Here is a 26,282-nt window from a genome sequence, read left to right as displayed (position 1 = left end):
TAAGAGACAATTTTAAGAGAATTTTTTGTTAACAAACTGAACTGCTGAAATAATTAAGAAAACAAAAGTAGATTCGGTACCTGCGCACCAGAGCTTTCAGATGGTGCAAACTCCATGGATTTCAATATACTGTGGAAGGCAGAAAAGAAATTATTTTCTATTTCTTCTTTTCATAACAACTCCACTAATGAGCATTAACATTATCACTTCCTCATCTCCAGCAACAATACAACTGGTAGCAACTTTCCTTGCAGGAACACAAGCTGATAATGAATACAGAATAACTATTCAAACTAGTTATTGGATAAGAAAATTTTCTCAAGCGTCATCTAAATCATTCCATATGCAATCCCACAAGGCCAGTTTAAAGCGTAAATTTAAAGGTTAATAAGGATATAACATTTTAAGCTGTCAGAAACAATATCAATTTATCTGTGAAGCTTGAAGGGAATGAAAAAGTTGCAGCAAAGCAACAAAACAAGGGAATCACCGCCACAGTCACAGCACTTTATATAATATACACCAGCTCACATATCAAGGAAAATATGCGCAAATAATCTTCCCAACCAAGACACTACAGGCTAAAAGGCAGTTCTTCACTTTAATAACCTCCTAGCTCTATAGCAAAGGGAAGGCACAATGGCACAATATTTCTTAAGACATATGAAAGATCCAAATATTTATAAGTACATTAAGAGAAGAATCTGATAGTCTTATTGTCAATATTTTACATAAATACCGAGCGGTCAAAGGACATCTCCCTTCAAAGTCTTTCTGTTAGTGTTGCCTTGTAAATGAGAATCTTACAAGAATACAAACTTATTCCTGTGCTTTGTCTTATAAATTTTTTTAAATAGGCCTGCTGCAGGCAGGGTGTGAAGTTCCTCAGACTGAGGCAATAAATGACTTCAGCTTCTCAATGTACAACGACGACATTCATTTGTCAAAGAAAAACACATAAACAGATACAGATAGTGTTTATATAGCATTTTTCACATACAAAGCACCGGGAACTTTGTGAGGCAGGGAGAGTATGTTTAATCATGTAACAAATGTGGAAACTGAGTCAATGCAAAGCAGAAGGCCAGTATTAGGGTGTATGAACTAGTTCTGGATGCCCCTAGGAGTCAGCCAGGCACCAGTGCTCATTAATAGCCTCTGACCATGTGGCGTCCAGCACCGCTATAAATCTGTCTGTGTATTAATCCAGAATGAGACGTCCCATCAAGCGACACTCAGGCAATCAGGGGTCTCAGTGATGTATTCAGGATTACACAAACTCACAGCAAATCCGAGAAAGAAAAAGTCAGAGACAGAAACCTTGCATACTTTGCATCTGTGCATTGCTCGCTGAATACAGCAGTAATTCTGACAGGCACTCTTGAAAATATAATAATTATTAAAATGACAAAATTCTGGCCATCAGCTTCACGATACAGCTTCATTGGGTGATACCCCTTGGCAGCAAAAATCACCGCAGGGCTACATCCGTCATGTAACACACATGCCCAGAAAGCAATGCTGTTGAGACTCTGCTTTACATGGGCACAACAGCTCACCTATGTGCAAAAGTGCCTCTTTCCTGCCATTGAGAGAGTCATGCCAGTCAAGGAGAGAGATTTTGCACTAATGGCTCAAGCTGTTAAAGCTCCTGACATTATATTGACATTACAGACATGTTTACTCAGGTTGCTAATCCCTGCTGAAAGCAAGTGTTTCTTGGAACACCTCTGCAGAGGTACAGCTCTGCCTACCAGGATGCTACAGAGCTGGGGAAGACAAATACAGAGACCTATCCTGGAAAAGCCCAGGCACGGGTAAGCAAGTATTTTCCTCCTCCCACGGACTCTGCAGCGTGTGGCCTCCGAGAGGTCAGCAAGTAGCAACATTATGTCCTCACATGGGTCAAATAAGGAGACCCATTGGAATTTAAAAAAATACATCAACTCATAGCAGTAATTCATCGACTGGCAAACTTTCCATGGGAAATCGCTGTTGTTTCTATCGTTTCAGTCCAGATCAGCAGCACGATCGCGCCGCACATCTCCCGGTGCTCCCCACTTACCGCGCTTTGGCTGGCCATGCCGAGCAGTCCTGGAGCACACCAACCGTGTTCCCTTCTGGGCGAAAGCAAACCAGAAGCTGCACGCTCCCAGAGGAGTGCGCATGATGCACTCCGACCTCTGCACCAGACTGGAACCAGTCTGGAGTGCAAAGTAAGCCTGGACGTATTTGGTGCGTGCAGTGGGCTCTCAGCACCAACAGGTGGGCTTTAACGCCCTGTTCCTGTTGTGGCTGACCACTTGCACGGGCTGCTCTACCAGTTGATTTCAGTTCCCAGCACTCGCTGCCAGCTGGGACCAGAGAGGATCCTGAACCTTGCAGCAGCTGCATTTTTCATTGAGCTCGGACCAGGCATGCGTATTCAAACCTTGGCTGGAAACTTTGTGACCTCTGCCTGTTTGAAGTGGCTTCTTTGCTACCTGAATAGCTTACTAGCAATTTCACAGGTAATTTCCTTCTCTTAGAAGCCAAAATATATTAAAAACCAGGTTGATGGTATCTTGAATTGCCCTTGGAGGGATATTCAGTACAACGGGTTCATTTTTTCAAATCATGTAAAACTTAAACATGTCAAAAATGATTCTCCAAATGTGTTATGAAAGATATTTTCTCAGGAATATGAAGAAGCGTAATATTTCCCCTTTGGATTCTGGGAATATCTTTGCCCATGAGATCTCAACTCAGTCTGCTGCTCGTCAAGATCAGTTATCTGCTTTTTAAAAGAATGATCTTGTCACTTGAATCTGCACATCTAAGACAACTTGAAAGATCTTACTCTAAAGCAAAAAGTGTATTGGGACAGTTCAACTTTCTGTTTTTATGATCTCAACTGCAAAGGCAGGAGGGCTAGCACTTGTGTTACTCAAGAGGGAACTGAAAGGACACACAGAGCTCTCAGATACCAAAAATAGATTTAAAAGCCACTTGGCACAAAAGCCAATGCAGAGCACAAAGAGTTCTTCCACCCCAGATCTTGATGTGGACCCAGTTAAGTTCCTCCAAGGTTAGAATGTGTCTGATGCTTGAGATCCCTCACTCTAGAATACCTCTAACTTCTCTGGGGGGATTAAGGAAAACAGAAATCAGTGCCCAAAGGACTCAGAAATGTATTCTCTTCCTTCTTTACTGACAAGATTTTTTTTTTAATTTTTTTTTTGGTGCACACGTGTGTTATGAACAGATCATTTTTGTCAGTGTTTCAGGGCACAGTAGGATTCAGTCAATGAGATAATAAATATAAAGCAAGAAGCTTTTTGTAGTTTTGCTTCAGATCACACAATCAGGTGATGCACTTTTAGACCAAGGAAGATGGCATGAATGAGTTGCTGTGACAATGCAGCACTGAAAAGCTCCTCCGGGATCTTGTGGAGGGCCTTAACCTCCAGCCACATCCAGCAAGATGGTGTATGAAACCCAGGCCACCTACAAACCAGCCAGCTGTCCCTCTGAATACATGCTGCCCAGAAAGAGATGTTACCCACAAGTCAAGGGATTTAAAAGCTGGAACAAGAGCATCTGAATTTTCACAGATCCAGGATTTTTTTTTTAGTTCCAGTAATAAACAGAAGCCCAAGAGAACGGGATGAATTCTGCTCTTCTTCCTGGGTGCAGGGCTGCATTCGACAGCACCAAAAAGTGCTGAAGTGGTGAGATGTCTGACATACTCACTTGCTGTTTCTGGACATTCACATTTAGGAACATGTAGCAAATTTGAAGGTTGTAGCTTAACTCACATTCACTAATTTATATGAGAGCGCATTAACTGGCTGAAATCTGGAGCTGCATTTACTTGACTCAGGAGGGAACATGGACATATTTAGGCATATCACTAAAATGAAGATTTTTTTGAGAGCAGTCACAGTGACCAAAGAAATGGACAACTCATTTTACTTTACTTTAACTATACACCTACATCAGCGTGTACTGCAGCTGGCAATGAACCAAAAGTGCAGCCAGCATGGTCTGAGTGTAACAGCACCAGGGTCTGGACAGTCACTGGGCTTGCGAAACCAAACCTGTTTTCCATATTCTCCAGGGATGTGTAAACAAAAGCACATGACTCCAGCCTCATTTGAAATACCTCATTAAACAAGGTAACATTTTTCAATCTTCTTAAAATACACACACAAATGCCGGAGTGATGAAAGAAGAAATGGAGTTCCTTGCAGTTATTTAAACCTTGACACTAAACATATTTCTAGTCAAGAACCTTCTCTTCTGAACCTGACAGCTTATCTTGTTATAGTTTAAAATGAGGCTCTTTTAAGTCTTAAAAAATACCCTTGAAATAGAAAGAGGCTGTTTGTGGCTTTAGTTTAAAACCACAGTATATTAGCAAAAATATACAGTGAAACAAGCACAGCATTAAAATGGTAAGTGCTGAACGCTAGCAGGCAGAAGCAGAGAAAAGGTATTATGGCCAAAGGCCTTGCATTAAATTCTTGGTCCAGACTACATTAAACTGTTGGCTGGGGCTTTTTGAAGAGTGGTCCACCTAAAATATACAGATTTTCCAACTTTTTACCCTTGATGGATAATGACCTCAGAGCCGTTTCTTCATGGACACTTGTATTACTTGTTGTTGTGATACTCTGCTACAACAAAAAAGGAATACTCTCAGATACAGCAGTTGCACTGGTCCTGGCTGCAATTTCAGCCAATATTCCCTATATCCCTGTCTCTGTGGTTTTGACTGAATTCTTTATTGTTCCAAGAACACGGATTTGTGGCTTTATTTAACAAGCATCGTTAAACTAGTTTGTGAAAAAATTATGTGAGCATTTAACACTTACTTTAATTCTTTCTTAACCTCTTCATAATCAGCCTGTCCTTTCAGTTTTTCTTCCAGTTGCTTTAAAAGAAAGAACATGGATTTAGTTATTTAGATTTTTCCTGCAGGTTTTCAAAATCATCCTTAAATTATTCCATATATACAGCAGTGCACAAGTGAGGGTTAATGACTCATACCTGATTTACATATATTAGGAAACAAAGTATAACCAATTCAACGTAAACACAATTATACCTCACTCTTCCTTTGTTTACAGAGTGCCAAGCATTACAGAAGGTAATTCAGTAGGTCCCAATTTGGCTGTTTGTAATGTCACTGTCACACATTCAATAAAGGGATCGGTGAAGAAGGTATTAAAAATGGGGCAGTTGAAATTTTTACAAAACTAATAAATTGAGTAACAAGCAGGATGCTTTGGCACGTACGGTGTTCTTAACATGACAGTTCCCGATAACCTTATCCACATGAAAAGGAGACTGAAGAAGCTGCTGTTGACTGGAATGCCTTAGGCTCGTAAGACTTCTCAAATGCCTCATGCCCAAACAAAACAGCTGTACCAAGTCATTTTACAAGCATTACTTATTGCAGTAACTAATATGATTACACACCGGAGATGAAGCATTGAGACCAACTTGGCAGGTCTTTTTGCTCAGGTCTGCCTCAGCTGGGGTGGTCTCAATGGCTTCTCTTCAGTGTGAAGATGCCACAAACGTTGAAACAAACCTCCTAACGCAATCCAGAACGCAATGCCACACATTTGGACCTTACCCCAAAGCCCCTGCTCCCAACAACAGTGATCATCACTACAGGATAAATGCTTCAGGAGGCCTAAAACATAGTGATACATAATTGATGCCGGTTATGTTGCTTGCAGAAGCCACGTTAATTTCCCACTAATGATTTCTTAGCTTAGTACAGGCATGCCTGATCTAAGCAAAGAAAGAACAGAATTCACTGCCTTGCAACTTCCATGGAAAAGTTCAGGCTAAGTTCTGCTTCACTGAATTTCTGGTGGTAAAATTGGCACAGAATCTCCAAAGTCTCGTAAATAACACAAGGATGTACCACCCCCAGTGAAAAAGCATCTGCTTGGAAAAGGAAAGGAATGAATGACATGAAAAAGAACAGGGCTTTATGAGTGGGAGAGGCTGGAGATGGGAATTCAAGAAGATCCTACACTGCTCCTGGGCTGCTCGTTTGAGTGCAGGAGGATGGCAGGAAAGGGCTAACATGAACGTGGAGCATTTTTAGCAAACTCATCTAAAATGCAGCCCCACGAAGTCCTGCAGCAGCACAGATGTGGGTACATCAACAGCAGGGGTGGGACAGCACAATGAGAAGTGGGAACCCCTTAACCATGCTGTCTTCCCAGGTGACCCAGGGTGTAAATACTGCCCATCTCAAAGCTATCTAACGGACACAAGAAGCTGCTGCTCTGGCAGCTGCTCAAAAAGCAGCTCTAATAAATCACCACCACTGCTCGTTGCAGGAAGGCAGAAATAGCTGTAAAGTGTGGAATTTGCACCCCGTGGCACACTTATGAAATGAAGAGCCCCTTAGAAAGCCTTTTGTCCTAGAATCCTTAGTCACTGGTAACTTGCACAGTCAATCTGATTGTGTTTAAAAAACATGTATTGGAACTAAAGCAAATTTCTTCACCTGCTAAAACAGAGCGCAAGTTTTAGTCATTTCTTCAGGGCCCAAGATGTCACTTCAGTTAGTTCCAAGCCTTCTGCAGGGCCAGCTACAACATGCTGCAAGTTCAAGCAGCTTCTCAAGCTACAGCCTGATGCACAAAACCCAGTTACTATAACAAGGAACCCAGACAGATGTTTTTATGGACCAGGTCAGGCTCACTGAGAGTGGAGAGGGAGCCTTTAAATGGAGCCAGTGGGTGAGAGAGCCCTTAGTACAGGTGAGGTGGTTCAGCACCACGATGCACAGCTTTTTGACTCGATGCAGGCAATGGGAGGAAGGACTCTCCTGAATGCCACATGACATCTTTCAGCTATCCTTGGCCGTGTCGCTCTGCTGGCCACTTCTAACTGCTTTTTGCTGCTCTACAGTTTAAGCAAAGTTGCTCTACAATTTGTCTCTCCCTTAAATCTTGGACTCTTAAGACATCGTATTTGGGTCTACAGCAGGGATAAGTGGCTATTTATGCTAGCCTCAGTACAAAAAATACTCAAGTGAATATAAAACAAACAATATCCTGAGTTATTAAGTAAATTACTTTTACAAGGTTATGTTAAGAAAAAAACCTTTTGTATAAACAGAAGTGAAATATAGAAAAACCTCGATTAAATGTAATTCTGCATGGGTCTATGTCATACCCAGTCACTTTTTCAGGAAATTTTAGGCATAAAACACCCCTCTTTTAAAAAAAAAATATATATATTTTTTAAATATAGAATGAAGCTGTTTTGGACTCTCAGGGTGCAAGACCACTTTTATGCCGTTATAGCGGTATGGCAACCAGCAATATTTTACTCTGAGTTGTATAAAAAACACATATACATCCATCACTCCCCAACTACCTCATACAGAGATTGTTACCATGGAAAATCTGCGCCTAAACGTGTACTTTCACTAAACAATACTAACCAACACCCAAGAATGCAGTGCCTGTATGTAAGGAGTCCATTTAGACACTTGGCACTTTCCCAGTCAATCACTGCTCTAAAATATATTAGTATGGTAATTGTCTTGAAGAACCCTCTAAAATGCACAGAACATAGGATAACAAAGGCTCAAGCTGTGAGACAATCTGGAGGAACTAATATCTTGCACTAAATATCAGCCTGGTTAATTCAGACAACACACATCCTAACATCCTCCAACACACAAAAATGCAGTGAGCCAGAGGACAAAAAGAATACACCGGTGGCATTTCTGCACACTAAATGTGCAAGGATTAGGAATTGTTAAGGAATTGTCTTGCATTTGTTGTATGAATGAACCCATGTTAGAGCATGCATGTACTGGCCCCCCTACTGTACTTAAAAAAATAAGTAATCATTACTGTATTATCAACTAACGTATCTCAGGTAAAACAGCATGGACTCTATTTAATGGACTTAAAAGATTTAAAAAAACATTAGACTAATGTCTTAGTTTTGTCTGGAGTGATAAACAAAACCAGCCATATTCAATTAGCCAAAGTCACTTGGTGCATCTCTGCTAACGAGCACTGCTCTATCTGAACTGGATAGCAGGGAAGCTCTAACTCCCAGCAACAAAGGGTTAATGCAATTACAGTTAGAAAAGTCTTGTTACTAGAGGACATATTTTGATTATTAGATCAGATGAAGATGAAGAAGCAATAATTTTGGAAGAATTTCTGTATTGTTTCATTAAATCATAGGGTATTAAAGAATTCCCCCAAGATATGGTCTGAGAACATTGCTTCAATTTGTGAAACTGTGATTCATTTGTTGTGGAGGCAACCATTACGATCTTTGCTATTTTAGAAGCAATTCCTCTATGATCAAACATAAGATCAACACATCACCACTGAGATTTGGTTCTTTGTACAACAGATCTCAGACACAGGCTTTCCTAGTGCTTTGGGGAAAAAAAATGTACGTTTTAAATATTTTTATAGTGCAACAAATAAGGTCAAAGAGGGCTGAAATGACTAAACCTTTATCAATAGAGTCACTGCATCAGACATGATCAACAGGAACCTAAGTACAGAGCATTAGCTGGGCAAGCCTATGAGAAAATGGAAGGAGATTACCGAAATGGAAGTCAAAGACTTGCTCTGTCATTGCTATGTTCCTATTCCCTTTGAAGTTAATTGCTAAATTGATACTGACCTCAACAGGAACATGCTTTATTCCAAGAAAATCTGTCAAGTGCAAGGTCTCAAGATATTTTCTATCAGGCTTTATGAAAAAATAGAAAAGCCCCGTAACATGGGTGTAGCCAGAGAAATCTGTCCCTCAGTACCAGACCAGCTCCTTCCTCCCCCATTAAGAGTGTGCCCACATGGTGACAGATGGGCAGAGACTGATACCATCGATACAGGAACCCAGACTTCCTTTGCTCTACTGAATTTTCACAGAAATTCTGCAAAGCTGTCTTAAAACATGTAGAAAGTGCACTGAATGCAACACTTCAACTTTCACCCCCAGCAGATATTTCCCTGCACATAAATTATACTACACCAGAGCAAAACTTGTAACCTCTAAATAATGTCAGAATTAGAACAATTTGTAAGAGTTTCAATTGAGCATTAAATCATTCTGATAGAGGAAAGCTACCCACGCCACAGTTAGAGCTAAGTGGGTACTATCAGCCTCCTGCTTTCAAAAAACTCTCAGACTATAAAACCTACAAAACTATGAAGTCTTTAATGGAATAGACAAATTTATCTTGTTTACAATTTGAAGCTCAGAGATGGTAGAACAATGAAAGAGACAGGAGGTAGAAAAAACTGATTCATAACAGATGTCAGGAAACATTTCTCATGCTTACTGATAGATCAAAATTGTGTGGGATAGAGCAACAAAGAAAGTAAAGCTGCTGAAGCAAAAGGTAAAGAGGTCACTCACAAAACTGTTAGATGTTTCTGCTCTTCTAGTTTTAGTGCAGTGCCACTGGTATGCAAACGAGCATAGGACTGGATTGCTAATTATAAACGGGAATTACTGTGCAGCAAACAACAGTTGAAAAAAATTTTAAATGCTTATTAAGCCTAAAAAGCCTTCTCTTTGTGTCTTAATTTCACTTGTTTTCATGCTCTAAATGACACACTTCCCCTTTCCAATGGGAGGAGAGCCAAAGAGAGTAGCAGGTAAATTCAACTAGAGCACAATAAACAGCCATGGCAAATCTGCAGTACCAACCATTGGAATGGGAGTTAAGTTTTAAAACATAACAGGGATTTTCTGTGTCTTTTTAATTTTTCAGTTCAGCTATTTCACTACCTATCCATGGTCAATTTTTTTTTGGTGGTGGTGGTTTTAATTCCATTGGTAATTCCATGTTCTGCAAAAACAAATTTCAAAACAAAGAGAACTAGAAAAAGGCAAATTAAATTTCTACAAAACTGTGATCACTTAAAATAAAACATCACAGAAACATGAATTCAACAGTATCCTGAGAAGTAAATAGCTTTTATGGTGCCTCTGAGAACCACAGAAAGCTTACATTAGTAAAACCCAATATCGGTATGTCAGCCATATCCTTCGAAAGCTGCTGAGCACAGAACTGAGCCTTACTTTAAGCGTGCTGTTCTTGGCGGTTAACTGCTGCTCCAGCTGTGAGATTTGGCTGCTGGAGTTCTCCCGCAGCTTGGTGAGGCTGCCTTGTAGTCTCTGGACATCTTCTACGAGCTGGGCAATTTCCCGCTCCTTTGCAGCCAATTCTACTTCCAAGCTGGACCGTGTTAGCACCTCGATGGCCTGCTCCTGATGTGAAAAAAAATAAAATAGAATTAGATCACATAAATAAAGGCAACAAGCTTGAATTCAGGGCTGTTAGGTAAAGACCAACCATGGCATGGGACAGCATGAGAGACAGAAACAACTCCTAAACCTGGTACTCCTGTGACTGCATGAATCCAGAAGATGGACCTTTCTACTCCCCAGGACAGCTCTTTGGTAAAATACAGAAAATAAATCTCCCTATTTCGTAAGTGTACTGGCAAGATGCAGTAGTGAAAGTCAAAGGACTCTATTTATATCTATTTATTATTAATAGTCCAAGAGCTTTGACAACTATGAAAATCTGTGCTAACAAAATACTAATCAGATAAAATATTCTGAAGTAATGGAGCAGAATTTCTTAATCAAGAACAGCAGAGACATGTGCCTTTGGCTCTTCATATGTATGCCACACACTTCAAGCGAAATTGTCAAAAAATTGCCCCAAACTGCTATTTCCAATGAACTTGCTCTTTGCATGAAAATTATTCACTATTATGTTATTGCTAGCAACTGAAGCCTGTTCTCCACAGGAATGAAGATACATGTGATGCCTGTAAGACAAGACGATTGTGCCTATGGTCTCCACTTCTAAAAATTCCCTTCCCTAAATCAGAATTTTTCTTCTTCCAGTTTCCCATGGCTGCAAAATCTGTCCTCAAGCCTGAAACATCCTCGCTAGACTGACTTTCCAGTAGGACAAGAAGTAAGAAAGGGCAGAAAAAGAAAGAAGATAGATCTATTCAGAAAAGTTAACACAGACTGATTGCTCCAGCTCTTTTGTCACCTTTTGTGTTAAGAGATCAATAGCTATAATTGGAGCGCTCTGAACCTCTCTTCCATGAGGAACACAAGGAAACCCCTGTACAGATCCAGGGAGCACGAGGCAGCCCAATGCTGAACACGTTCCATTAAAAAGCCTAAAACGCAGCCTAGAAAGGTTAATGGCTGTTCCTCACAAAACACCGGTGAGGTAGGAACGAATCCGTTTACCAAGAGAGAAACAATGATTGTAAGCATTATGCCAAAGATCCTACGGGGGAAGAGCTGAAACTTCAACCCACCAATGCTGTCACCCAAGCACTTTCCTTACAATTCAAGATGACATCGCAGCAGATTGAAATATACTCCATACCCTTTTCTGGCAAATGCAGGCACAACAAAATACCTTTTCCATATCTGCTAAACACTTAGCTTGATTCTCAGTGACTACATACCATTGTGTCTCACAGAAAGCTGCATGTACGAACAGCAGTTAACAACGCTCTCCTATTACACTGAATTATACTTTTAACTTGAAAAAACCTCTAATTTGCTTGCATGAAACATCACAAGTTGTATAATCATCTGCTGCTTGTGCCTATTGAGACTAGAACGTAGAGTCTGAAATAAGATAGATAATGATCATTTTCATCCTGCAGTAGTTGTCATATTAAATATAAATGAAGTGCAGAAGTACTATTAAATACAAGAAAGACCTAATGTTAAAATAATGATAAGACTAGGACACAAGATAGGAAGAGGCAGGTAATTCAGAGTTACGAATGATATTCAGGCTTCTTATTTTTTGCTCTGCAGCCTGCTTTTCTATCTTTTGACTTCCTTAAGGAAATACTGGGTCATATTAATAGGTGACCAAACACACCTGGAGGACTTGCAGTTTGTTACTCATTCTCTCCAAATATATTTTAAAGGCAACCATGTATTTTTCTGATACCAGTGTCGAGCATATAGATGGCTTACAAGAAAAAGCCAACATAAGGAGCATGATTTGTTTGTTAGATTTGTTGCTTAGAAGTAGACCAAACTTCATGTAATCACATCTTTACATTTAAATCCAATTTCTCCTTTGGCAAACAAAAATCAGGATACCTGTTCACCCAGGACCAGCTGGAGTCACAGAATTGCAGAACAGCTTGGGATTGGGGGGACCCTTAAAGCCCACCCGGTGCCATCCCCTGCCATGGGCACGACCCCCGCTGCCAGCCCAGGCTGTCCAGGCCCCCCCAGGCCCGGCCTCGGGCATCTCCAGGCCCGGGGCACCCGCAGCCCCTTGGGGCTGCCTGCTCCAACCTCCTCACCCTTAGGTGATAGATTGCCCCACCTGGATCTCCCCTCTTTTAGTTTAAAACTGGTTTTAACCATTTTAGTTTAAAACTTTAAGTACTGAAAGGCCTCCATGAGGTCTCCCTGCAGCTTCCTCTTCTCCAGGCTGATCAGCCCCAGCTCCCTCAGCCTCCAACCCTCTGACCATCCTCATGGCCTCCTCTGGGCCCACTCTAACAGCCCCACATCCTTCTTGTGCTGGGGGCCCCACACCTGGAGGCCGCGCTCCCTGTGGTGCCTCAGGAGGGCAGAGCAGAGGGGGACCATCCCCTCCCTCCCCTGCTGGTCCTGTAACAGCACTCTGTGCCCACCGGGTCAGCCCAACCTTCAGAAGTAAAGGATATATTCTCAATTTCCTAGCTTCTTTTATTGGATTTCTGTGCGCGTTTTTCAGTTTAGGTATATTCCGTAAAAAACAGGGTGATACTGACTTTCATTTCCAGTTTCTCTGGCAGCCCATAATGCTAAGAATAAGAAAACACAGACATGGGCATGCAACCAGGCCCACTAATGCCTTTTGGGCAAAGCTGGTTAAAGCCCCTTGGTGTAAGGCTCTGTGCCTCAAGGCACGCATGTGTTAATGGCTCATCAGGACACTGTTGTACAGCGTTGCTGCTTCATTTTTCCTCTGCTGAAGCTCCTATAAACATGAAATAATTTCGAAGAGTTGCTGCTATCTGCCTGGTCTGGCAGCAGCAGATCATCATACCGGTCACCACAGAGCAGAACGATTTCTGTCTTTTTCATGGTCTTCTGCAGCTACCAACCCCCTTAGAAGTCTAACAAAACTAAAATCCCAAAGGAACGCAATTCCATTTCAGTTAAAATATTATTCCAAACAGATATTTTTATAGCTGTGAGCATAAATTGAAAGAGCTGTACTGCAGGAATGTCAGAAACCTGTAAGAGTCAGTAAATATTTTCTCTCACCACATCAGGTGCCTTCTGGATCTGCGTAGCGAGTTGGAGAGATTTGTTAGCTGACGAGAGCTGCTCCCTTAAGGTCTCTGCCTCTCTCTGAGCCACCTCTGCCCTCTGAAGGAAATGAAAAGGGGTGAAAAGAGAAAGTACATTCAGTTTAACAACTGACAATTATTACAAGAACATTCATCAATTCATGCCTGACTGAATATAATTGATTTTCCTAAACACTCAACCTAATAAATGTTAGAAAAAAAACATAGAATGTGATGGATTTTTATTTTAAACAGTACAAGGAAGAAATAATTGAGCGATTATGACAGTAATTTAACGCTAGGAGCAAGGAATCCCCTGCTGATACTAATGCTGCGGCCCACTGAATTTCCCAGACTGAATAAATACAAGTGGAAATGGAGTCTTTTTATTCAATTTCTTTCTATTCTCATAGACCAAGCAGATTTTATTGCAAGGTTCCTCATGGGAATAATTCTCATGGGTAAATGCTGAATTAAAAGATATTCTGACCATTCTCTCTAACACACATGCAATGTTGTGGGCTGTCTTTCTTCAGTAATTATTTCCCAAAACATGAATTGTTAGATTCTGTTCTTTCAGCAGGTCTATTTATTCAACAATATTTAACCCTAAACTGACAATTTTGCACAGATCAGTTACGAATTGCTGAGGATTTACACAGTATCTAATAAGCCTGTGACTTGGCTACCAGATGAAATTGCCATACAAATATTGAGTAATAACTGAAAGGAGAAATGCAGAATTATGAGGAAAGATTATCTGTACAAGAGTTTGGGTAGAGACAGATGGAACAGTAACTTCAGGCAATAAATAGCAAAGTCTTTTCCATAACTGCATATTAGCTTCTGTTAAGACAAGTGGAACAACACCTGGTTGTTTTTACAGTATATACTCCTTCTGGCCAGTCTTTTCTTTCTTTTTTTCAAAGCACTCTGCTTACCTCCTTGAGTAATCATTGCTTTCCACCTGGGCTGCTCCATGCAAATCACACCACACATTCACCAGAAAACAGCTAAAATCCCACAGCTATCTCCACTTCCAAGACATATCATCAACCTTCCAAACCCACAAATTGCCCCCAGTCAAGGCCAGAACTTCTCTTTGCCAGCTTTTGCCCTTTACACCAATGCGTCCTGTCCCTTCCTTTATTGAAAAAAAAAAAAACACACTTCTATTTTTAAACCACCAAAACTGTCGTATTTCTGTGTGCTTGACTCCTCTCTTTTTCAGCCAATCCTTTGAAAACCAAATTCATTTAAACATAGTGAGTATAAAAACCTGTATACCTCTCTTTGCCTTACTAGTCAAAGCAGAGCCTCTGCCTGCATGTTTAATCAATCAGTAAACTAACAGCAATCAAATACTAAGTACATCATCTGCGCTATTTGCTCACAACATTATATTAAATGATTTTGCATAGGTTCTACAGCTGTAATTAAAATGTAATTGTAAAAAGTACAGTAACATGGCTCTAATAATCAGAGCATGGGACGCAACCTATTGTGTACATGAATAAAATGGTAGCAGCATTAACAAGAAAGACAGAAAAAGAGTAAATTTATGCTTTTTATGCAGCTGGATAAGATTAGGTTAAAATCTGAGCTAACAATATGGATTGAGATAATTTATTTTCTTGCATTTCGTTAGATACGGACGTGAATATATTGATCGAATACCTGCTAAGCAACTACAGCAAAGCAGGACAAGTTACTGCACTGTGGTACTGGCTCTTGCATCTACTGTTGTATAAGTAATGGGTTTTGCAGCCTTAAGCAATTCTGCTGATGGCTTCTATTCACAGCAGCATTGTTTTGAGAATCTATTCAGCTTGCATGCAAGCAAACCACAGAGGATATTTCTAATAGATGTTACATCTGCATATACAGTAAGCTGTCAGCTGCCCTTTCTGCAAAGCCTCCCCAGCCAATTCAGAACACCTGTTGTAATCCTGTGAATAATATTAGACAAGATTTCATACTACATATTGTTAAAAATGCATCAACGGAAACTTTGGGCAATTCTGTTTGGGAAATACTGGTCCATTTTTCTGTGTTCCCTCCCCAGATCTTAAGCTCTTTAGAGTCAGAATTATAGATGTGTTCAGTGTCTGGAAAGCACTTTTGGGTGCTATTGCAATATAAATTATAAATTACACACAAAAACCTATTAAAAGAATGGTATAGTTTCAAAATGGAGCACTTAGAAGTTTTGAAAAGCCCAGCTCAAGACTGCCTGCATGTTCAGCCTCCCCTGTGCTCACAGCTTTGCGAGGCATCGGTAACTCGCCACTACCATGCTATTGCTATTTCCCAACGAGACCTCTGACTTCATACAACTCTCAGGACGTATACTGCTCAGCGAACGAATATTTTGTTTTGTTCTTGTTCAGTGTGTGACCTCTGTGGCTTATTTACTGAAAACTAATCCTACCCCCCTCTGCAGACAGAATTAATCGCTTCCTCCTGGGCTTTACCCTGCTTTTCCCCACTACAGGACCTAAGCGCTTCAGAAACATTAATGAAATGTGCTGTCACAAAGCCCTGTTTTGAGCTACACGGGTTCCCCAGACCCCAGTGTACTTCCAGCCAGGTGCTCGGTGTGGCAGTGCCAACGTTGGCTCCTCCAGACCTCGCTGCACGGCTCCTGAGTTTTGCCCCATTTCTCACCCCGAGTATTGCTGCTGCCCACCCTGTGTTCTGCAGGACACCCTGTGTTCTGCAATCCTCACCCTGCTTCTCTGACTCCCACCCCTCTCTGCTTGTCATTTTGTCCCTTTCTAAACTCTTTCTGGCATTTGTCCCCTTCTAAAATCAAGTGGTATTTTGGTCTCCCAAGAACTTAATGGTGCCTTTAGCTGCAAGCTGGCCAAAGCAAGATTGTGCCTTGAGCGACCCAACAAACAGACACAAACTTCCAAAACTTGTCTTACCCTGATGTTCTCCTCCTTCCTCTTTCCCTCGCTGGTTCTTCTCCAACTTTCCTCGAAGCAGCCCTGTCCTGGTCCTTCTCCTCCCTCCCTGCGCCTTCTCACTCCAACCTCCCCAGCACAGCCTCTTTCTTCTCCACCTCCTGGTCCTCGTGGTCCTCCCGCTCTCACCCCAACATTGCTCCTGTCCCCCTCCCCGCCCAGTGCCCCACATCTAAATGGCATCGGCTCATTACACCGAAAAGAAATGAAACCTGGCTGGTTAATGTTCACCCAGCTGGCGCACTTATAGGCAGCATTGTGCTCGGGACAGACACGGACATCAAAGCCCACAAATTCAAACCAGATTCCGTTGAGTTTGTGTGAACTCCGTTTTTTTCAGACATTTACAGACCGGCCAAAACTGGGGCTTTTTTTTTTTTTTTTTTTCCCTTGCTACTTGAAGCAACAGAAGATACAACCCTGAGAAAAAGGCAAATCCTCCCTCATCAAGTGCCAAGCCCCTTCTCTTAAATCTGGGCACAGCAGGCTCCTCACCAAAACAGCAAGAATGACTCCTAACATGTGGGAAAAACTAGATTTTTTTTCCTAATCTTGTCCTTAGAAATGGTTGAACAATTTTTCCTGAATAATAATAATAAAAAAGAGTATGCAGCCAGAGACAGACGCCCAGTATGGAAAATGGCTAAAACCTAGCAATCTTACACAACTCAGAGCCACTGGAAAGTTCACACAACCTTCTCTTTGTGTGAAACTATCCTATTTTAGCTAAGAAATATGTATTCCATAGTACAGTTGCGTTTCATCATCCAGTGCTAAAACACTCTCTTTCTTACTTCAGAATCTATGATGAGCCTAGATAAACCTTGAAGACCACGACAGTCATGGTCCTGGCCTTGATAAAGATCACTCAAATTCAGCACTATCTAGAAAATGCCATTTTTCTGGATACCTCAGTCAAGCAATTCCTCCTAATTTCTGTACTGTTCATTTTCAAGCCTAGAGTTCCCTCCCTGGTAACAAAATATTTCAAAATACATTCATTCTCCTTAATATAGTATGTAAATATTACACTCTTTGCAGTGAAGCCAGTAGGTCATGATCACAATGTTGCCGTGTGCTTTCCAATTAAAAAAAATAAAAAGCCTTACACAATATATTCCGTTTAAATTATTCTCATTGTTTCTTGACAAGATAATGAATAGCATGAACTGAGTGCTCTTCTACTCACAGTAAAATGTTAATTTGATCAAAGACCACTGGTGTGAATAGGAAAATGAGATACTTACAAGAAAAAATAATCTTTCCCTTAAAATTCCATGAGGCAAACTATGCTTTCTTATTACATGCTAAGTGCAGGGCTGTACGTGGCACACTCTTCCTATGGGCTAGGGGTGTGTAACATTATCACACGTAAATCTGTTGAAATCAGTGAGCCCAGTTAAGGCAGAGATCATGCTCAGTTTTAAGTGCTTGAAGTTCATGCCATCTTACTTGCAAGTCACCACAAAAGCCACGTTTCTTGGAGTACAAGATCGGTTAAGGCACACTGTTTTCAATGTGCTTTAATTTTTTCTCACTTTTGAGATAAACAAAGTTATTTCAACACCTTTAAACCTCCCCAGCTTTTACAAAACAACAGGAAGGTTATCAGAAAATCTGTGACATGAAAGACTCTCCAGGGCTCTGGCACCTATTTTTTTCAGCAATGGAGAATTAAATAAGAAAAAACAAAAAACAAAAAACACACACGACAAAACAACAACCAACAAAAAGAGGTTGGGTTGTCTTCCTTCTTGTCTCCAGGCTATTCTGCTTTTCTTTCCACATTGAAAGGCTGCCAGATAAATGTATTCCCAACTGAAAGCCAAGCATTTACAGGAAACTCCCGTGTTTGTATGAAAATAATATTAACCATATTTTGCCTTTATGCAGTCCTTTTCCATGCGAGGATCTCCACGCACTTTATAAAGTAAATGTTATTATTCCCATTTTACAGACAGTGAAATTAAATCACAGAATTAAGTGAATGACCTCATCTGCTATAAAATGGCATGGCTTCACCAAATTCAGGAGAGCTGTGGCATACCACGTCAGCAGAGGCTCTAGCTCATTGCAAAGGCAGTCAGAAATAAAAAGCGAATACTCTGGCACTATCCGTGTTCGCCTTGGTGCAGATGAAGGAATCGTGTCAAGATGAATACCATCTTCATGGGAACACAAGAAGGACTGCCTTGTCACCAGTTTTGCTACCACTGGCGGTTCAGAGCATCACTCCCCTGTGCAGAACTTCCACCACCTATATTCTGTAGCATTTGTGTTGCTAAGTGAAAGAGGAGAATTTATTCCATCTGCTGCTTGAAAACATACATATTTTATAGCAATCTCACTTAGTGGGAATATCTTTGCAAACCATTTTCCAATGTGATTTGTTACAGATAGGAAGGCACCATAACCAATGAAAAAGAGAGAAAAAAAAGCACCTTGAGAACACGGTTCTTGCAAAGCTGACCTAGTGAGACTGCTTCTACTTCTACAACAATTTTGTTTCTTCTTCTATATCTGTTTTACTTATTGTAATGATATTTTGATTACTTATTGTAACGATAGTTTGATTAAAAAAATGTTAAAAATCATTAGCTTTTCCCCTATAGAACTGAAAATCTGTTTCTTTGGAATACATGCTACTGATTCAGTCCAGATTCTTTAAAAAACGGTTATGTATATTAGAAAGAGCAGTTGGTCTTGTTTTATTGATAACAGAAGTTCCTGTATTTTGCTTTTTTTCCCTCCAAAAAATAAGCAGAAGAAATCTGGGAACACGATCAGCACTGTGAATATGGAAAGAAAAATCAATGGAAACATTTTGCTTTTCCAAAGGGATAACATGGCACAGACACAGAAGAAAAAAAAAAAGAACACCATTAATTATTTTTCTGTAACTTTCACAATGCAGTGCACAGAAAAAATAACTCATGTTCTTTTTCTGTTATTACTCTCAAAATCTAAGAGTACCTGTATCTGAGACTTTTTTCCAAGTCTATTTCCTCCTAAGGATTAAAAAAATACGAAGTCCAAAGACTCTTTTTTTCTAAATAATGTGCACTGAGTGTACGAATTCAGCAGATGTGGATACATCAATGACATGAAACTACAAACTTAGACTCAATACTAAAACATTAAAATGAGACTCATCTTTTTCTTAAATGAAACACTCCCAAGTATTTCTGTTTTCACACCACGGAAATGATTGTTTTTAACAGAAACCTCAATGACTGTTTTTAACAAAAATTTCAGTGTTTCTCATGCGCAACTGGGTGATGCCAAGTTGCTAGATAAAATATAGAAACAGGATAATTCATTGGAATAAATTTGTCATCCCAAATATTACAACTTACTGCCATAAGCACTTAAGAGCAAGGTATAAACTTGAAAAGGTACAGAAAAGAGCGAATCATAAATATTTATACAAAATATACATTCATACAACTGTAACTGTCGTACATGCAGAAAAGTACGCTGGAGCTTCATTAACTTCACTGATTGAAAATGGTAATATTCTGGGAATCAAACAATAAAAAATTCAGCGATGCTATATCCCAAACTATGATAAATCATTTATTTTGACAAGTAAGGGTAGTTTAGTTTTAATTATTTATTATTATACTTCGTAGCGTATCAGAAAATATGCAGTGATTTATTGTGCAAAATGAAATCTTAATAAAATGAGTCCCTTCCCCAAACTAGAGGATTATTAAATCTTCATGGAAACTTGAGGGTGAGCTCTCGGGGTTATTTTCGCTATTGGGCTGCCTGGTTAGCAAAGTGAAAATGAGCAACGCCTATTGCGTGTAGTTTTATTATTTTGACTTCGGTTCTTCAAAGACCCAAGTCATACAACCTTGGGGACTGAGAGAGAAACAGATCCTGCACAGCCAGCTGCCGCTGCGCAGACGAGGCAGTAGCATCTCGCTGCTCGAGCAAGAGGGGGCTGCTGGGTGCACACCTTCAGACCTTGCACCCCTGCTAAAGCTACGCATTATGGAGCTACTTAATTGCTCCTCTTGAGAGAGACACATGAGAAGAAGCCACTTTTACGCACCAGTCTTGTCCTTTTTGTATTGATTTATACCTCTCCAGACTTCAAAGCAGACCACCACTGACACCCGCATCCTCGCTGGGACCTGCCTCACCCTAACAGTTGGTGCCAATTGCAGTACTTGAGTTCCTCTCTTTGAGCTCTGCCAGCCTGAGCAAGACTATCCCTGCTGCAGAACACCACTCGAGCTCATAGATTACTCATACGGAGTGCCTGGATTAGCAGCTGATGAAGGGCTGTCATCTGAGCAGCCGTGCTGCCACCGCATTGCTACCTCCAGCACCAGGGTACCCGCCTCCAGACTCCTCGGCCCCTGCAGGCGGCTCGCTCTGATCAAGCCAGTGGTTTATTTCTCTATGGTTAGGGGTACGGTCTGGGGTAAAATTCCATTTATACTTCAAATTTCAACAAAGAGGAATATAATTTTTTGGTCACTACCCCTTTTTGTTTCTAAGCAGCAAATTGCAAAGTTTTCTGGTATTCAAAGGTGATGATTTCTATGAGTTAGTAATTTCTTCTGGGGGTGACGGTGTTGTGATAGCACCCAAACAAGCCCAGAAAGCTCCTGCGTGAAACAATTTGGGGATCTAAATGAAGAAAAAACAGTGGGAGAAGAGAGGTGATGGAGTCTGCAGACTCCAAGGACGGTCCATGCAGCTGCTGTGCTTTACCCAACAGGACTGAGGGTAGGAATCACATTAACTCAGCCTGAATATGGAAACCTAGATCCTAGATGAGTATGAGTACATCCACCCACTCATCGCTGTACAACTGGAGAGGGAAGCAGCATTTCCCACCTCTCTTTAAGTCAGGAGGGCGTCCTCATGTAATGCAAAGGAAGTTCATGAACATCAACCCTGGATTTAAAAGGGGCAATAAAGGAAAAGGGGATTTTCAAGAAGTATCTGATATTAAAGAAGTTAGAGCAAATATATTCCATGTTTTCAGCAGAAACATTTTGCAGTTCTGTAAACTCCTACTGTGAATCCCAGTCCAGTTTGGGTCAGTTTTAATTCCAGCACAGCAAAGTATCACATCAAAATCAGCAAGGCAGTCTATTTAGCCTCAGAGTAGGAGTCATGCTGAGCATTACTCTTTAAAGGTAGCCTTAATAATGGGGAATAAGTACTTACTGAAATGGTAAAAGGAAATGTTAATTTAACTATTAAATGCATAATTATGTTAAGTACTTGTTTCTGCAATTGTAACACTTCAGTCTGATGCAAACTCACTTTTTGGCCTGTGCACTTGATTTAATTTCTTTCATTTTTTTTCCAACTGTAAAGTGAGGCTGCTGCAAAGATTACTTAGTTATAATTTATAGAAGTGTTGTATAAAGGTAAAGCATCGCACAAATAAGGACTATCAGGATGATCTGGCAACCAGCTGTGCTACTCCAGCGGCTGCTCCCCAGCAGCGAATTCGCCCTTCCTCCCCTGCTCCAACACGCTCCTCGTGTCCCTCCCCTTGCTGCTGCTGCTTGTCCCAGGTTTTGGTGAGTTGCATCAACTTCCCAATCCCACAGAAAATGAACCTGCCCCTCTCACTCCAAATTCGTGCTCTTCTGCAGTCAGTGAGCTCAATGGACTCAGTGAAAGGTCCCTGGTTGCAAAAGGTGATGCTAGGGAGGGGACAGGTAAATGGCAGCTCCGACTGGGAAGGACAGGAGAGGGAAATGGGGAAAGAGGAGACAGAATCACCTCTACTGGCATTACAGCAGTTTGGATGAATAGCACACTGATGTTTACATACAAATCCAGAATTTACCAAATTACAACAGAAATAAGGATTATGCACATAAGCCGTTAACAAATTTTGACTTGCTAAAAAAAAATCCCAATAAAGTTAAAAACAACAACAACAAAAAACAGAAAAAACAATAATTACAGGTTTGTTGCAGTAAGATAGAAAAATATCTTCAGCATTTCTATGTAAATGGTTATCTTCCATTTCAGTATGGCAACGAGGAAATAAGAAATACCTGTTCTTTAATTACAACAATCTTTCTATTCAGAGAAAAGAGAAAAACTACTGGGTAAATCATTGCTACAACTTTGAAAAATGTGCTGCCTTTGCAGAAATTACAAAATAATTCTACCAAAACATCTTTTAACACCTACATCATTTCTAAGAAGTCTACAGATTTTCAAATAATTACTAGCACTTTCATAAATATTTAATGCTGTCTACAAAAGTTCTTTGACAGAACTAAAAACCCACTGTACAAAACTCAATTTTCCTTTACTGACTATATAATCAACCCAACAACTTACAGATCTGCCTTCTGCCTCATTCATATTTTTCCAACTTATACAGAACGAATGTAAAGGATAATATACTTGCTGTGATTATCCAATCACACATAACAAGATATTATGCAGGCCAGGGTGTGGAATAAAAGGACTGAGGCTAAGATTCATGACTGGTTAACTTATCTAAAAGAGACAATCCTCCACTTAACCCCAACCCATGACTGTACATCCCTCCCTCCGTGCAACTGGAAGCAAGCTGCTCTTGGGTAAGCTTAAATTGGATTATAAAACCATAACCTGAGCAACTTATGATCTGCAATCTCTGACCTTACCTGACAGATGGATTAATGAAGCTCTCTGACTAAGAAACGCCTGGTTGAGGTTTCTCTCTATGAAACCTTCACCTGTTTCATATACCACCTGGGAATCTGCACATCCATACGCATCTTCCTCATCACCTTGTGCAGTTACTCAGTGTACAGAATGGACCAAAAGGGCACTTTGCTCGGGTGGTGGTAATTTATTCTTTTTCCAACTTTTAATTTAAAATAGTTCAATACAATTGTACCACTTTCTCTGAAGCGTGTGCACTGCTAGGGAATGCAGCAGACGTTTCACAGTCCAACAAATGAGCACTGCAGGAACAAATTGGAGTTTCCTTATTCTGCATGGCACAGTCTGATCTGACCCTTGCTAAAAATTAACATGCCAATAAAACATATCAGAAAAGAAAGGAAAAAGTGAAGTCCAGAGAAGCCTACAGAAGCTGTAGCAGTGGCAGGAGGTCAGGCCTCTGTAGCTCAGGGCTGCCCTTGCCACTGCTGATGCTCCTCTAGCAAAAGAAGGGTGAGCAGAAGATAAGCAGCAGCATGAACCAAAAATAATGGTTGTCTTTAATAACCCAAGGTGTTGCTACCCTCTCTGATCAGCCAACCTGCCCTTGCACCAGTGTAATTTCAATTTTCTCATGTCAATAATCACAGCCTCATCACACCTATTACTCTGGTTCTTGATAGAAAGGACACATCAGGGATGGGAGGTACATGGAAGGAGCTCAGGCAAGGAGAAAAGACTACAGCAGTGAGAGTCTGGCTCAAAAATAAATAAATAAATAAAATCCCACTAACACCGTTATGGGATCTTGGTTTTCAAAGGATGATTTTTCAGCATTTCTGAAACAAATCCTTGTAAAATGCTTCTTGAATGCAATACATGTAACAAACACTTTTAGGCCTGAAAGTTACTTCTAATTCCTTCTGTAAAGCTTCCAATGTGATGATCAGCTGGGGACCAGCAGCTGAACATAAGCTGACCTGGATAAAATGACATCTTTGAAAATTCACGGCTCTTGTGCAAGCCACTTCACACTCCTCAAATTAGGTAAAAATTGTGCATAAACCATTGAGATGTGGTTTGGGTATACCAGTTAGCTGCCACATCCGGGTAGGGAGAAGTAAAATGATATTAGAAACATAAAACCAAGAAGAACTATAGTGGCAAACAAATTGAAACTATTAGAAGGTAAATATATGGCAAACACCAATCCTCTGTGCATACAGTACTTAAAGAGTATCCCCAAAGATCGGTATTTTTCTCTAAATTTGAGTATTTTCTTACACTACAGCTACAACTGCTAAGTGCATATAAAAGAACTGTCATGAAATCCTAAAGAGGGGAAAAAACAAAGTCATACTCAGAATTTTATGAGAAACTGATTTTTAAATCCTACCTGATTTGCTCTTTCAAGGTCTGTCATGATCATCTCGATTTCATCAGCCCTGGGAGAACAAGAGAGCAGAAGTGCTGTTATCCCATGAAGAATGCTTGTTACATGAGTTCATGCTTTGTATCATTGCAACATTCATACAAACAATACATTTATGTTTTTAAAGGACACAGTAAAGACTGAGCAGCTAAGCTTTTGACTGGTGAAATCATCTTGGGTTTCAGCTCTGGACTGGTTTGCAAGTCTCCAAATCTTTTGCCTGTTCCCTTTTTCCAGTGGAGTTGCATGTCGATATTTGAGCATATTTATTAGATCTTACTCCCAAACCACCTGCAGAAGGGCTGTGTCACCTTTCCTAGATATAAAAGTGCTTCAAACGGAGTATTACGGAGAAGTCTGAGGCTACAGCTCTTCAGATAACTACCTGTATATGTGCACAACATATATTCTTCTGTTTCAGTGTGCCTAGAAGTTTGGCTCTAAATTCTGCTTTAAAAAAACCACGAAATCAAAGAGACCTGGAATTTTAAATTACAAAGAAGAAAGATTTTTGACAGAAATTAATGAAACTAAATTTAGACTCAGGCTCTTAATGCACTTTACAAAGTTGAACAGGAAATCACAGGTTTGAAAACTATACAGTTAAGAACAAAATAGATCAATCGTATATGTGTGCTAGGTGCCAACTACCAGTCCCAACCCTTCACAAACTCCAGCATTTCTAAGACTTTGCCTACACAAATGGACCTGATGGTTAAGCAATCATTTGTATCACCACACTAAATCATGGGCAAATATTTCAGTGATACTGTCACCTGTGAAAGGTACCAGTCAAAGGGCCTATGTATGTTTGGTATCGATATATTAAGAATTCTCCCCAGACACTTGCCGGTCTTGTATCTCTAGACCATATGGATGCAATAAACACGATCCTCATCTCCTATGAACAGCAGCTTTAACCAGCAAGTCCTTTTGCAATCTGCCAACACCATCATGTCTGTTTCTTGTTTTTAATCTGTAGCAGATCATTGTCAGTAAAAGCTGTGAAATACTGGAATTCCCTTCCCCTGCCAATGCAGAAAAGTCAAGTTTTGTTTTTTGGCTGATCCCAAAGAAAATCCATTTTTCTATGCAGGTGTTTGCTGGGAAAGATGGTTAATTGAAGTACACAGGAGTACTGGCACACTTGACACTGGATCATTACACTGAATATTGACTTACTCTTCAACAGCTTTTTAGGTTTCTGCATGCACACTTAGGGAAATGCAGTAAAAGATCACAGTAAGTGTGTATGTATATAAATAAATGGAAAATGATTTATTAATTATAGCCTTTAGTTTTGAGGCAACATGAATTGCCTTTTGAAAAATCTTTTGGACAATAATGAAAAACAGAGTAACGTGTATTTCTTCATGCAGGAGAAGCGAGTATGTTGTTACACTGGAAATAGATCATGCACAAGATGTTTTGAATTAATAATAAATAATAGACATTAGTTACTGAATTGAACAATCACTCTCTGGACAAGTAAGGACTTAAAGTGTGGAGGGACTAACGAGAAGACCAACTCAGACAGGTTCAGATAAGCCTACATTAGTATTTTTGATCTCTTTAGCCTTTTGTTTAGAATCTAGACCCAAAATGCTTGTCCATCCTGTAAACTCTGTAAGGAAATTACATCTCATGAACAAAATGTCCACAAGAACATGCAGATGACCCCAGTATGCATCTGTAACAGAGATCAGAGGGAAGAGAGCATCCAAATGCACAAAAAAACCCTACCACGTTTCCCAGCATTTTACAAATATTTTTAGCTGGGATAGTTTAAGGATCCTCTTTATATAAGCTTATGTATTCGGGCTGAATTTATGTGTGAATGCCTCAGGTTATATGGAGCCAGTAAACGACGTCTGGATTGTGTCACACGCCTCC

The 26,282-nt window shown here is 40.3% G+C and overlaps 1 protein-coding gene across 1 annotated transcript in view; it reads right to left on the bottom strand.

Annotated features, from left to right (window-relative positions):
* CUX1 (cut like homeobox 1) overlaps window positions 1-26,282 on the bottom strand; it is a 202,266-nt gene that overhangs the window by 53,875 nt on the left and 122,109 nt on the right. The window contains exons 9-13 of the mRNA XM_035343423.1: window positions 24,354-24,402; window positions 13,321-13,425; window positions 10,081-10,269; window positions 4,857-4,915; window positions 81-129 (exon numbers count right to left, since the gene is read on the bottom strand). Coding sequence (XP_035199314.1) covers window positions 81-129; window positions 4,857-4,915; window positions 10,081-10,269; window positions 13,321-13,425; window positions 24,354-24,402 — 451 coding nt within the window. The remainder of the gene's footprint in view (window positions 1-80; window positions 130-4,856; window positions 4,916-10,080; window positions 10,270-13,320; window positions 13,426-24,353; window positions 24,403-26,282) is intronic.

The sequence above is a fragment of the Oxyura jamaicensis genome, chromosome 19 (genome assembly GCF_011077185.1).
Source record: "Oxyura jamaicensis isolate SHBP4307 breed ruddy duck chromosome 19, BPBGC_Ojam_1.0, whole genome shotgun sequence".
Lineage (NCBI taxonomy): Eukaryota > Metazoa > Chordata > Aves > Anseriformes > Anatidae > Oxyura > Oxyura jamaicensis.
This window is presented reverse-complemented; position numbering and strand designations above follow the sequence as displayed.